The sequence below is a fragment of the Procambarus clarkii genome, chromosome 31 (genome assembly GCF_040958095.1).
Source record: "Procambarus clarkii isolate CNS0578487 chromosome 31, FALCON_Pclarkii_2.0, whole genome shotgun sequence".
NCBI lineage: Eukaryota > Metazoa > Arthropoda > Malacostraca > Decapoda > Cambaridae > Procambarus > Procambarus clarkii.
The window spans coordinates 15,320,533-15,334,620 of NC_091180.1; the positions used below are offsets into that span (position 1 = coordinate 15,320,533).

Sequence of the window (14,088 nt, forward strand, 5' to 3'; positions counted from 1 at the left end):
CATTCTGTACTAGTAAATTTTTATAGAAGAGATTAGGTCATTGTTTCATAAACATTTTTACACGTGACCAAATATGCGAAAATGTGAACATACCTTACATTTTTGTGTGTGATTTTATGCACCTAAATATGGAATAATTCCTGGGTTTTATTTTACAAATTACTTTTTAAACATTGCATGTACGAATTTTAAAACAATGGAAGTAGTGGATTTCCAATTACCATTTGAAAAGATAATGCTTAAAGTAAATTTTCAATCTTTTATACAAAGTCTTTCAAGATTGACAATATCAGAACTCCCAAAACCCTCTCCAGGTATACAAGAACTTTATTAAATAAAATACTATCAAAACTAATTGAATATTCTGATTAAAATATTTTTACTGTTAACAACTCATTGGAATTTATCAATGACAACCTGAAATAGTATCCAACAGAGGTGACAGGTGAGCCAAATGTAAAGCTTGTAGGTCACAGATCCCACAGTACAGTACTAATAATAGGTCTCACGGGATAGTTAAACATGTGTATTTACCAAGCCAATAAAGATACGCCAAGGAAGGTGATGAGGGAGTAAGATCCTCATGATGTGACGAGATCCTCATTAGTTAGGTCTTGATAAGGTTGATCAAGATGGATTTTTCTCAGCTTAGTGCAAGTAGAGGAATCCTGAGGATCAAATATATTCAAATTGTATAAACAAGTGCTGAATTTGTCAGCTTAATTTACAAATGTTGGTACTATATCGGCTCTTAACTATTGTAAGCTCCCTCTAAACCTATGGGGGGGGGGCTACTTTAAGGTTTACTTAAAGTAGCATTGCTGTAAGGTGGTGAAAATTTCCTCAGGTCTTAGACGATAGTTATATATATAGGTCAAGCTTTTGCCAGAATATTGAGGTTAGGTCACACTGCTAAGCTTTTTTACTCAAATAAAGACAAATCCATATGTATATTAAATTGAAAAATCTATAAATACATTACAGTATATTCTTTCAAATTGAATAATTTATAAAGATTATGCATATAGTGGGATCCTTTCAATGATACAGGACTAAAGTCATATATCAAAGATAAATTCTAAAAGCTTAAAGCCTTGAAACTAGCCAACCACTGTTATGTCAAGGTTTTGAATGAAGTTCACTTCTTGCTTGGGTCTCCCGTCATATGAAATAAGAAAATATATTGTTTATAGTCAGGTTCAGGTCTAGTTAGTCTTGCAAATAAGGTGTATTATCAAAATCAAATTGGTCTTTCTCAGCCTGGAGTGGTTAAGGGGACATCTTTAGCGTCATCTTCATCAGGTCACAAGAGCAAGAAGGACCTCGAAATCCTCAAACGCGAGGAACAGATTTTGGAATTAGAACGTCAAAAGTTGATGTTGGAAAAGAAGAAAATACTCTTGGAGCAGGTATGCTTTACTTGTTGAAGCCATACTGAAAAGTACTGTAATTTCTTTGATATCCATATGGAACAAAGTGAATATCTTGGCTGCTGCAGCTATGAGCTTTTGTTATCAGTTGGGTTGTGTTTGGGAATAACATGCCTTTGGAAGTATTTTCAAGAGTAAACCTGAAATGCACTCATGTGTTGATCTTCATATTTGTGCCTTTGATTGTTAATGTATTATTATAGATTGTTAATGTATTATTATATAAGGTTGTGATAATTATTGACATGAATTTTATATAAATCTGTGTTTTAAGGGTGGGAGTAGTTTGGTACAGTATAGTTATTTAATGAAAGTGGAAGTTGACTTGTTACCTGTTACTATCAATAGTGGCACTATTATGGGGAAGTAATGATCTCTCTCTCTTTCTCCTCGGCTACACTCACTACTGTGGTGTCTCCTTGTCCACACTCACTACTGTGGTGTCTCCTTGTCCACACTCACTACTGTGGTGTCTCCTCGGCTACACTCACTACTGTGGTGTCTCCTCGGCTACACTCACTACTGTGGTGTCTCCTCGGCTACACTCACTACTGTGGTGTCTCCTCGGCTACACTCACTACTGTGGTGTCTCCTCGGCTACACTCACTACTGTGGTGTCTCCTCGGCTACACTCACTACTGTGGTGTCTCCTCGGCTACACTCACTACTGTGGTGTCTCCTCGGCTACACTCACTACTGTGGTGTCTCCTCGGCTACACTCACTACTGTGGTGTCTCCTTGGCTACACTCACTACTGTGGTGTCTCCTTGGCTACACTCACTACTGTGGTGTCTCCTTGGCTACACTCACTACTGTGGTGTCTCCTTGGCTACACTCACTACTGTGGTGTCTCCTTGGCTACACTCACTACTGTGGTGTCTCCTTGGCTACACTCACTACTGTGGTGTCTCCTTGGCTACACTCACTACTGTGGTGTCTCCTCGGCCACACTCACTACTGTGGTGTCTCCTCGGCCACACCCACTACTGTGGTGTCTCCTCGGCCACACTTGTGCACAAATATGGTGTTGTCTTGGATGCACGTATGCACTACTACAGTGTCTTATGGGGTTTTCTTATCTCCTGCATATGTTCATTCTTTGTATGATGCTGCTTTTCTTTCTTACTCTTCCTCTCTCATTTCCTATTGCACTGCTCATTCTTTCTTTGCACTCATTCCTCTGCAATACAGTACTTACCCTTCCCTCAACTCTACCTGCACTCTGTGCAAACATTAGTACAGTTGTACACCTTGCAAGTCAGCATTTAGATGTCTTGGACAAATTATTCAGTTTTTTATAATCTTTTCATTGGAAAGTTATGGCATTAGAAGGGAAGGGTGATTGTGCATTTGGTTCCCTGTCAAGACTTGGGTGCTCATGTAGGGAACAAGGTGTCAGAATTGATTTAAAAATTAGTTATTAAGACAAACTATAGTTGATTACTTTTATATATCATATAATTGGTCTTGCTAACTAGTGTTCTTTTCTCCTTTTTTTTGTGTTTTTCCCAAACAGAGTCGACAAATCAAGGATAACAAATTGGTAAAGGCTGAACCAGAGAAACCTATTGTGAGTACTTGCTATATTTTTGTTTTGTTTTGGCACTTGTCATTGTTATACATGACGTGGAATCTTGCGTTAGCGTCATTAGTTTTATTGGTGTCATTATTCTTTATTAATGTTTTGTGTGTTGTGTTTGCTATAGTTGCCTTGTTATTGTGAGGCTCTTGAGAAAATTGTTCATTGCACCCTTAAAAAAACAATAGCATTGGCATGTAAACAAATTTTGTACTGTGTATAAAATCAGTACTGTGTTTTTAATATTGAAAAAAAAAAATTGGCAAGAAAATATTGTTTATGAATGGTTGGAAACTGTGAACATTTTTAGAGGAACCTTTATAGCAATGTTGATAATTCTAACTTTGTTTTATTGTTCTGATGGTTGTGTATTAGCTGTATGGCATAATGAATATGCTTAGAGCTTGAGTATGTTTTCTTGTCTGTATACAAATTTTGTCAACATAATTATTTGTAATATTAGTTAATCAACTTCGTTGTGTTTATTGCTGGACAGTAGAAATATGTAGGTTGTATGGACATACGGTTTGGACAAAATTAGCAAGTCTTCATATTATTTTCACTGGAAAATGTTTGGAAGTTAAAAGCTTTTTGTTAAACAATTGGGAATTTCTGGGTTATCCCGATTTCCTCGTCAACCTTAGTGCATTGTCAAACATGAAGTGAAACGGGCAGAACTGTCAAAAATAGAAAGTTGCGTGAAGAAAGTCCTTTTCCCATTCATATTCTCTTTCCCCATTCAAAGTTCATGTTGTTGTTCATAGTTTATATACAGTATAACAACACTTTCTTTTCCGATAAATTTAAGTTATCACTTACTATTTCCAGTTAACTCTTAGCTTTGCAGTTTGAATATATGATATATTGTGACTGCACTGTACAAGACCAGTGAAATACACAGATAGTGCATAATAGTTGTCATGATACCTGGTTGATGGGGTTCTGGGAGTTCTTCTACTCCCCAAGCCCGGCCCGAGGCCAGGCTTGTCATGATTGACTACACTAGACCAGCCAGAGGCCCATCCAGGAATATATCTACAAAAGAAAAACCCAAGACTAGTGCACTAATTAAATACTGTAGGTCTCAAGTTCTGTAGTTTTTGTGGCTCCATTATTTCAATGTTGAGCATTTCCACCTGCATCATTAATCAATGATGTAACCCTAAAATATTGAATAGATAAGGGTGACAGAAAAGATTCTTAACTTTCTGATATGGCTTTATATTATCCCCTAATACAGTACTTGCCACATAAACCATTACTCCTCACCTTCAATTCTTGTAGACCTAATTTTGTTTTGTTCAACAACTAAACTAGTTGAGCTTGACAAATATGGGGCTCGATGTGTTTACGTAAATTTTACGTAAATTGTGCAACTACAGTATTAGACATATCAAATGTGTAAGTGTGTAATAATGTGTAATAGTCGACAAAATAACATCCGGACCATCGGCTGTGAGGAGCTCGGTCCCCCAGGGTACTGTGATTGCTCCGGTACTTTTTCGCTTCCTCATATCGGACTTAGACAAGGACACTATTTATAACACTGTATCATCCTTTGCAGATGACACTAGGATTTTTATGAGTAGACAACAGAGAAAGCACAGCAAACCTCCAATCATATGTAAATCAGTCCTTTCAATGTGCTACAGAAAATAATATGGTATTTAATGAAGATAAGTTCCAGTTCTTGTGCCACGGAAAACATTAAAATATAAAAGCAGAAACCACGTACAAAAACGCAGTCATAACATAGAACGAAAAAGCAGTGTAAAGGATTTAGGTGTACTCATGTCAGAAGACCTTACCTTTAAAGATCACAATAAAGTAGCTGTCACAACTGCAAGAAATATACAGGATGGATAACAAGAACTTTTCCAACTAGAGACACTATACACATCTCTGTAGAGATGCTATATCAATGATGATGTTGACCAAACCACACACTAGAAAGTGAAGGGATGGCAACATCTCAGTCTGTCCTGGACCATTCTCAAGTTGATTATGTCTCAAGTCATTCACAATTGACTTGAGGATGGTCCAGGACGGACCGAAACGTCGTCGTCCCTTCACTTTCTAGTGTGTTGTTTGGTCAACATATTTTACCCACGTTATTGTGACTCCTCGTCTGCCAATGATGATACTCTTCAAGATGCTAGTGCGCTCTAGAGTGATATACTGCTGCACAATGACAGCCCCCTTTCCAAGCTGGAGAAATTGCTGATCTGGAGAGCATGAAGAGATCCTTTACTGTTAGAATCCACTTATTAAAACATCTTTACTATTTGGACCGACTGAAATGCCTAAATCTGTATTCTCTTGAGCATGCCTAAATATGTGTTCTCTTGAGCACAGGCAGAAGAAATACATAATAATTTACACATGGAAAATAGTAGAGGGACTGGTCCCATACCTGCACACAGAAATAACACCACATGGGACCATGAGGCATGGCAGGATATGCAGAATACTCCCGTTGAAAAGCAGAGGTGCAATAGGTACTCTGAGAAAGAACTCTTATCAACATCAGAAGCCCGAGACTGTTCAAAACGCTTCCACTGTACATAAGAGGCATAACTGGACCCCTCACAGTGTTTAAGAGAGAATTTGACAAGCCCCTCCAAAGGATACCTGATCAACCAGGCTGTGTCTCATATACGTCAGGCTGTGAGCAGCCGCATCCAACAACCTGGTCAACCAGTACAGCAACCAGGAGGCCTGGTCGAAGACCGGGCAGCGAGGACACTAAGCCCCGAAAACACCTCAAGGTAAGGTATGGTTAATTGAAGGTCATCAAGAACGACAAAAACCTATGCCCGACACTGAAGGTGGCATTCTCCACTGCTTCTGCAGTAACTCAAGCTGTGGAAAAAGGTTTCAGATGCCTCGATATCTCAATAACCCCTTACACCATCAAGATAGAAAAGTACCTCCAATTAAAACAGATCACACAAGATCACAACTACAAGGCCTGTCAGGTGACCACCCAACTGTGCATCATCTGTAGAGAAGCTCACACTGCCGTCTCCCTGGACAGCCTATCAGGCAAGAAGAAATTCAAAAGATAATTACCACTACATCGTTCAGCTTGTGACCACAGCATTGCTTAAAAAATGTCATAATATATACAAGTAACTGCTATTATTTACTGATGATATTATTACAGAAGTGCCTGACTGGGATAAAGACTGTACAGTGTTCTGATATCAGTGAACACAATGCTGTTAAAGATGTTCACAGTGCTAGGCAGGTAGCCACTGCACACTGCCATTGTTTGGTCTAAGAATCTTGAAAAAACTTTTCATACTCCTTTACAAAATAAGCTTTTGGAAAATTATTCATTTACAGGATTTAGTGACCAGGATTCTGATAACGACTGCATTGTGGTGAGAATTACGACGTAGTGTGGTGGGAGGAGGAATGTTGAAGTGGGAGGTAGGGTCATCAGCTGACTCTACCTCATACCAGTGGCAGCCACTGGTATTGTTTGGACTCTCCATGTCCACTTAGTGGTCCATTATGATAACAAAAATGTAGATACAGGTACACTCTACCGGTACTTATATACAATGTGTGTATATAATGAAATAACAGCAAAAAGAGTATGTTGTTGGGAGGAACCATTTTGGGGAGGGAAGTGGTGGTGTCTGCTGGCTGGTGTGTGTGACTTGTCATGCAGTATGGTGGCAACTATGCTGTTTGGCCACCATATCAGCTTAGTGGTTCGTTATGATGAACAAAATATGTAGAAACTTGTATATACTGTGTATATAGTGTAATTAGTGTAATGACAGCAAAAATATTATTTTATTGTTTTATGAATATAATAATTGAATTACTAATATGCACACCATACTTTTGAGTATAGCGATGGTGGACACATCTTATTATTAAAATATATTGCACTATACACTATTGACTTAAGAAAATAGTATTTTCTTACTGTGCACTATTAATAATATAATAGTTCAGCAAAAAACTGGAAAAATTAATGAGACATTTGAAATAATTAGGTAATAATATTTTTGTGGCAACTCCAGATTGACAGGTCATCCCCCCCTCCCTCCAGTGATTAAGGGTTAAGTGATGCTGTGGCCATAACCTGCACAGCTGTGCTGTGAACTGCATCTGCATGTGCCAACCTTAGTTGCTCTGGATGTACTGAGGTTCTCAGAGCCAGGAGGGAACCAATTTTTTTTTTTTTTTTTTTTTAAGATGACATCTGGTTACTGAAGTTCGGGTGAACATGATGCGAGCCCTGTGTTTTTGTGGGAGTTTGGAATCTTGCTATATACTGTACTAACAAACATCGTATGTTGGGTGGTACACGCTGTACCTATGATATCATGGCTTGCACAATTGGAAGGGCAATTCCCGCTGTGATCTCTATGCAAGTTTGTTACCAGGAGAGTAATGTAGTAAAATTTCTTTGTGGTAAATATCATTTAGGTAAGTACAAATCTATCTTAACCCACTTTGGTAAATTGGTAAATTAAAAGAAATCAATTCATTTATTACTCAATTATTATTTTACATGTCAAATATGATAGAACAATACAAATTATACACACGGTATGTGACATACTGTGTGTATAATCACAGTGTGTGTGTGTGGGGTCACAAACACACACACTGTATTTGTTGCTGCTACCAGTAATGTCATGTGTTAGATAAGAAACATGTGTAAATAATAAGCATGTGTTATTATGAACTTGCAGCCAAAATTCACAAAATCATTCAAGTAGCCATAATTATACAGTGGTAGCCTATTTGACTATGGAGGAAATGCAGTCTAAAATAGGATACTTGATTACTCCTGTAAGCCACTTGTGCTCTCTAGGAATAGTGCAACTCAGTGAGAGTGAGTGTAGTATGACACTTTATTGTAGTGACATCTTAGAGAGGGCCAGTCTCTCTACATTCATTTGTAAATGTAGAGTCTGTCATTGAAATTTGTCTCGATTTGAAATTTGCACCAATGGGCTCTGCAAGCATGGCTTGTGTATAAGGCTGTGCTGCCGTGAGTCATGTTAGTTGCTGCTGTGCCTCATTATAGCCTTTGTGAGGTAATTAATGTGATGGGCAGTTACTGTACATAAAATATTAAGTAATCTCAACGTAGCGTTTTTGTCATTTATATTGTGGATGGAATTGGCTTTAACAGCCTCTTCCTTCAATGCATTCCACTTGCTGACCACCTATACGGGGAACAAGAGCTATTTACATCTCTCCAATCTCTTGATTGCATGTCCAGCTTCCATCAATGTCCCATTGTTCTACCTCTCTTTAACTGAAATTGGCTTCCTTTATCTACTTATCTATTCCTGTCAAGATCTTGTATATAGTCATATAAATACAGGTCCCCTATCTCCCTTACTCATTTTCATTACTATACACACACTTATTTTGGGCGAATTCAAGCACCTATTTATCTGTTCTCTCCTGAAGTTTGTCAGGGTCTTCTTGAATCTCTCTACAGTCATAATTTTTTTTGTTTTACTCTCCTCATCAACTTGACATTGACATTGTCTGAAAGTTTAGACATGTACAAGCTCACTCCCTCTGCAAGGTCATTCACATACATTAAAAGAGCAGTGGTCCTACTCTGCACTCAAGTACTGAGTCCTGTAGTAGTAAATTGGCTTTCTATACAATACCTTTTAAGACTGTGATGGACTCTTCTGCCCCTTTGTGTTTAGAAAGTGTGCAGCAATAGTAGTTTGTGTGCATGTTTATTTATTGCACTCGGTGAAGATTCTGGCTGCTTAAATTGCTGTAATTGGACAGTGTGTATAATACATTTGTATGGTGGTTATGTAAAGAATACATTTTTTTTTTACAATGATACCACCTGGATTGGATTGTATGAAATGCAAATGTTTTATTTTTGTATATTTAAAGCTTTTTAAGTTTTCAGATGCTAAGATAAGCATTGCACTCATAACTTGAAATGTTGGTAAATTGAAATGTTGGTAAATTTTATGATTAAAAGCTTACATGTTTGTGATAGCGTTATCAGATTATCCAGAGAACTGATTGTTCAATTAATTTTGTAATTTGTTTTAAGTTCAAAATGCAAGCATTATCTCTTGTGTGGTAAGCAAACTGGCAGCATTTGAAGGTAATCAATCATTAGGTTGGAATTCCATGTTTGCTATTTGTTTTTTGAGAGTTGTGCATCTGAAGGTGATGCCAGAGATGGTGATGGCCACTAACAGCCGCTCTTTTACCCCTTCCCTCCCTTGTGCTCTACCCCTCTGCTGCTGCTGCCTAGGTCAAGCCCATCGATGACCCAACTATATCCAGTGAACGACGCTCCGAATTTCTGCGATCATACAAGATAAAGAAAAAGACCCAAGCTAAGGAAGAACCACAGGTCCATGTCAGCCTATCGTTTTTGAAACTCGTCTTTTTTCTTGCATAGAATATTATGTGGAGAAGAATGATGTCAGTTTCATTGTTTATAGGTTCATTATGTTGGTGGAGGGAATGTATAAGTAGTATGGCTTCATTGCTATGATTTGGTGTATTATTTTGGGTGCACACACTTGCTAATTTTGTGCTCTATGATTTGCAGTCAGTATGGCCTAGAACTGCACTTAATAATATGAACACCTTTGAATACCTTGAGAATTCAAGGTGTATTGGGTACTTAAGGTGTTTCTGGTACTTTGGTGCACTTCTGTTAAGGTGTACATTTAGAGAAGTTACTTGGCATGCATCTTTAAATAGTTGTGATTGTGGTAAACTGAGGACCCTTAGTTACAGTTATTGAAGTGCAATTTGGTTAAATTTAATGTCAAGATGTAATGTAAATGTTTGACACTAGGTCTTCAGTTTGCCAATTATTTGATAACATTTAGAACTGTTGAACTAACATGGCTTTAATTTAATATATATATATATATATTAATTATATTATAATTTGTTTTGTTAAGATAAATAACTGTCACTGTATTTCATGCCAGATTTAGGAAATGGTTCTGATTGTAGAGCTTTCACATTTTACTGTATATGCTTACCCAATTCAATGATTATTTTGCTTGCAATTGGATTATTTTCTGCATAGCTGTTCAGTAATAAGAGTATGCTACAACATAGATGATACATTTGTCTTGAGGGTTGGGATTTTTGAGCCAATGCAATAGTGGTCTACTATAAAGTTTTGTAGGTTATATGAACAGTTAAAGGTTTACAACTGCATGAATATTGTAGGGTTCTTGGTAACTGAGGGCAATTGGCATGTGTCTGTGTTACTAAACTTCAACTTGAGCCCACAGTATATATGAAATGGCTTGAACGACTTCAACAAGTTGATGAATTAAGACTTTTTTAAGTTCCCTTAAACTTTTTGCTGAAATGAGTGAGGTTAAGCTCACTTTTGAGTGACATGTATGGCTCCTTAAGTGTCATAGTTTCCCATAGATCCAGAATGCAGGCAGAGGAGTTGATTGGGCAGCTTAAACTTCATTGTTGTTTGGCCTCAAAATTGAATATTTCTTTTTGTCCATAATCATGTTGCATTGTAACTTGAGATGTTCTTGTAGTTGACTTGGCACTTAATATGGATGCATTATATTTGCAGTAATGTGCCATCTTGTTTGAAATGTTCCCCCAAAATGTTGTAGTTGTTATCTACTGTTGAGTTGAAACATTGTTTTCTTTTTACAATTTGAGCTAGTTGTATGGTTAATATATTCCTATTATATCTGCTAGCAAACCTGATTATTTTTGCATGGGGTAAGAGATACATATTGTAATTTTCAAGTATATTTATACTAACATTGTAACACTTACCACTATAATTCTTTCTTTAATTATATTTATTCATATTACATAAATAAGGTTATCTTGATTGGTTACCTTATCCGAGGATCAAGTGTTCCCATGGTTCGGTCTCCGATGAGGCCTCCTGGTTAAGTCTGGTCAATCTGGCTGTTGGACATTGCTGCATGTAGTCTAACATAAGAGTTACTGAAGCCAGTTCAGTTACTGTGTGGGTATTAAATGTAAGGCCTGTATGCATTGATAAGCTGTTAAATACCTGGTGTGGTGTCCATGCCCAGGTCATTCATATCATTTCCTATAATTCTCCCTTCTCATCTGCATTTACTTTTGATGGCCTTTCAAGTCTTAATACCACTCTCATCAATTAGGCATTTACTTTGATTTCATTCAGTAACCATTTGTCTACTCAGTTATGCAGTATATTGAGATTGTAACTTGCTCTCCTCATCAGTTTTTCAGCAGCTGGACACCCTCATAAAGACTGTGAAGCAGTATCCTCCCCCGCGATAACAGCTTGATGGTTAAATGCAAACTCAGAATACTGAGAAAAAAAAATTGTACCACTTACGGGCTATTCATGCCCGTGCCACCTCTTGGGTGGCTTAATCTTCATCATCAGTTTTTCATCTCTAAACATTGACTTATGGGAGTTTACCTCTTTGTTTAATTCTGGAACAGCAAGGGCCCAAAGTTGGGCCATGTGGGCCCCACGTACTGCTGCTCTTAACATTTTTTCACTTTTTTTTTCCTTGTTCGGTGAGGCACCTGCCCACACACATTTTGGTCAACTTCATTTGTAATGTTAGCCATCTGGCAGTAAAGGTATGGTGAATTTACCCAGCCTCCCTCCCTTCTGTCTTTACCCAGACATTGGACTTAATGATGCCTGACAGATATGACCCCTCCTCTGGGTCACTTTTCTCTTACAAAGCCGGTGCTCCCCAGATCTGCACTCTGGCTTCCTCCACAGCTGCTTGTTCTGTAATTTAGAGCATCCTGTACGTCCCCTTTAATATCTTCTTCACATTCACAGTTTACTGGTATTGCGTATGTTTACTAGTAGTTTACAAAGTAATCTAACAGCCTTCTTTAATATCCGTGGACGTAGGTGCCTTTGCTACAACTAGTTCTGTTGGGTATTCCTTTATCAAAATATTCCATAAGAGAGATCATTAGATAAGGATATATCTAGGATTCAAGCTGATATATTGCACATTCTGGTAATGAGGTGCCAAGGGTTTATCCCTGGCCCATTTAAGTGGGTAATGGGGTCATAATGAGGATAGTATTAAGTTTCACTTTCTCATTCGTTTTTTTCTCACTTTAATCCTTGTGCACAAAGGCATTAACTAGGGCTGGAGCTGATTTATCGTCATTTTCCTGAACAAATGGTTAAGGTGTGAATGTTAAGGAAAATTTAAGTTTTTTTATTTGTTTGTAAATTGTGGTGTAACATCTTGATATTGCTTAATACGATTAAATGAAATTCAAGAAAAATAGATACGCGGTACTGTAATTTAAAACTCATGGCATGTCAGAGGCCAAGTTTTATGATATGTACTTTCAGTATGTAGTAGTACTTATTTATGGTTTGTAATGAAAGATGAGGTTTTGGCCAAATCCACTTTTAGCATATCCTTAGCTTTGGGGACATTTTCTCTCCAGGTATGGTGCTAGTTGTACATTGCTCTTGTGATGGTCATTTTTTCTCCTGTAGGTTAAGTATTAACAGTATTATGGTTATTGGCTTACATTGTATTGTATTTTCTCTAGCATTTTTTATACATTTATCTAGAGAATTATGTATTCTGATCTGCAATGAATTTGGATCATGTTTTTGAATCTTAGTGTTTCTAGATTTTGATCAGGTAATTGTTGCATTCTTTCACATCAAGAATGTTGTTATTTCTTGAGTGATTTTGCATGCTACTTTTACTTCTCTTCACACATCCAGCTATGCAACATCTGATTTATTGGCTTATCAGAATGTATAATTTAATGGGGTAGAATTTAATCTATCCCATAATTTAATGGGGTAGAATTTTCCAGGGAGCAAATTAGAGTACAGAAGTGTGTTCAGATTTGGTTGTGATTTCAAAGATATGGTGTCTCATTGATATGTGCTCCATACATGGTCATTATGCTGGGGGTCAAATGACACTGTATATATCTACAGCTTCATTGTTTCTAGTTTTGAGAATAGCCAATATTATGTAGTCTGAACACAGATGTGACGAGACAATTCACTCGAAGCATTAACCCACAATATATGGCTAACCTCAAAATTATCAGCTTGCCTGTGTGCCAAAAAGAAAAAAAAATACTTTAATGGTTTAAAAAGCCGTAGAAGGAAGCCAGGTGGAGAGCTCAGTGCATCTCTCGACATCAAGTTAGATGTCATGTGCAAGGTTTGCTGACTGGTGTGGGAAACAGGACTCCTCTTGACCTTGGATGTTTACTCATTGGTTCTTTTATTAGTTTACACAGTAGTGATGAAAAACTGTAAAAATAATTAAGTGGTTTAGCATTTTATATATAGGAATATTGCATTGAAGCAAATTACTGGCACAGCTGAAAGGAATTGTCTTGCAACTCAGTGCTTTACTGTGATTGAGTTTGAGAATTGTGATTGAGAATGTTGTCCAGGCATGGCTTCAACTCTGGTGGCTAAAACTAGAGAATTACTTGACAATACTAGTAGTTGCAGGGCCTTACTACACGTTAACCTAAATCTCATGGTAAGCAGTTACAAAATGATAGCAAAATTTGTCATGGGTCTTGTTTAAATCCATTACATCCATTTAGATGTAGATTACCATAATTATTGGTAATAATGAGGATTTGTACATTAGTGTACAAATCGGGTAATAATTTTTGCGTTCAAAATCCATGAGATCAACAATGATGACTGCATGTTGAGGGTGAAGTAAATGACTAGACATTGTTCAAACACATGACTCCCACTGGTGCTTGTATGATGGTGTGCAAGGGGTTAATAGTACAACTTTAAGCCATTTATATTGAACAGTAATTGAAAGTACTGTAATCCCTTTGCTTGGATTTTATTGCATATAGTAATGAGGGGGGACTAGTTAATTCTTTAACTATCCTTTTAACTTCTCATTAATTAAATACTTATTCAGAGATTTTAATCTTAGTCTGAGGTTCATAAAACTGTTTTTTCTATTTGTTTCCAAATGCAATATAATTTAATGGTTTAACGTTCATAAACAGTAAATAGTTGTTTTCTTGTAGCTTCAGAAATGGAATGTTAGAGGGAATTATTATTCG

At 37.2% G+C, this 14,088-nt stretch overlaps 1 protein-coding gene across 1 annotated transcript in view; it reads left to right on the forward strand.

Annotated features, from left to right (window-relative positions):
* The window catches only part of LOC123758648 (pre-mRNA cleavage complex 2 protein Pcf11), a 113,992-nt gene that overhangs the window by 45,333 nt on the left and 54,571 nt on the right, over positions 1-14,088 (forward strand). Inside the window, exons 4-6 of the mRNA XM_045743174.2 lie at positions 1,260-1,409; positions 2,947-3,000; positions 9,284-9,385. Of these exons, the coding sequence (XP_045599130.2) occupies positions 1,260-1,409; positions 2,947-3,000; positions 9,284-9,385 (306 nt within the window). The remainder of the gene's footprint in view (positions 1-1,259; positions 1,410-2,946; positions 3,001-9,283; positions 9,386-14,088) is intronic.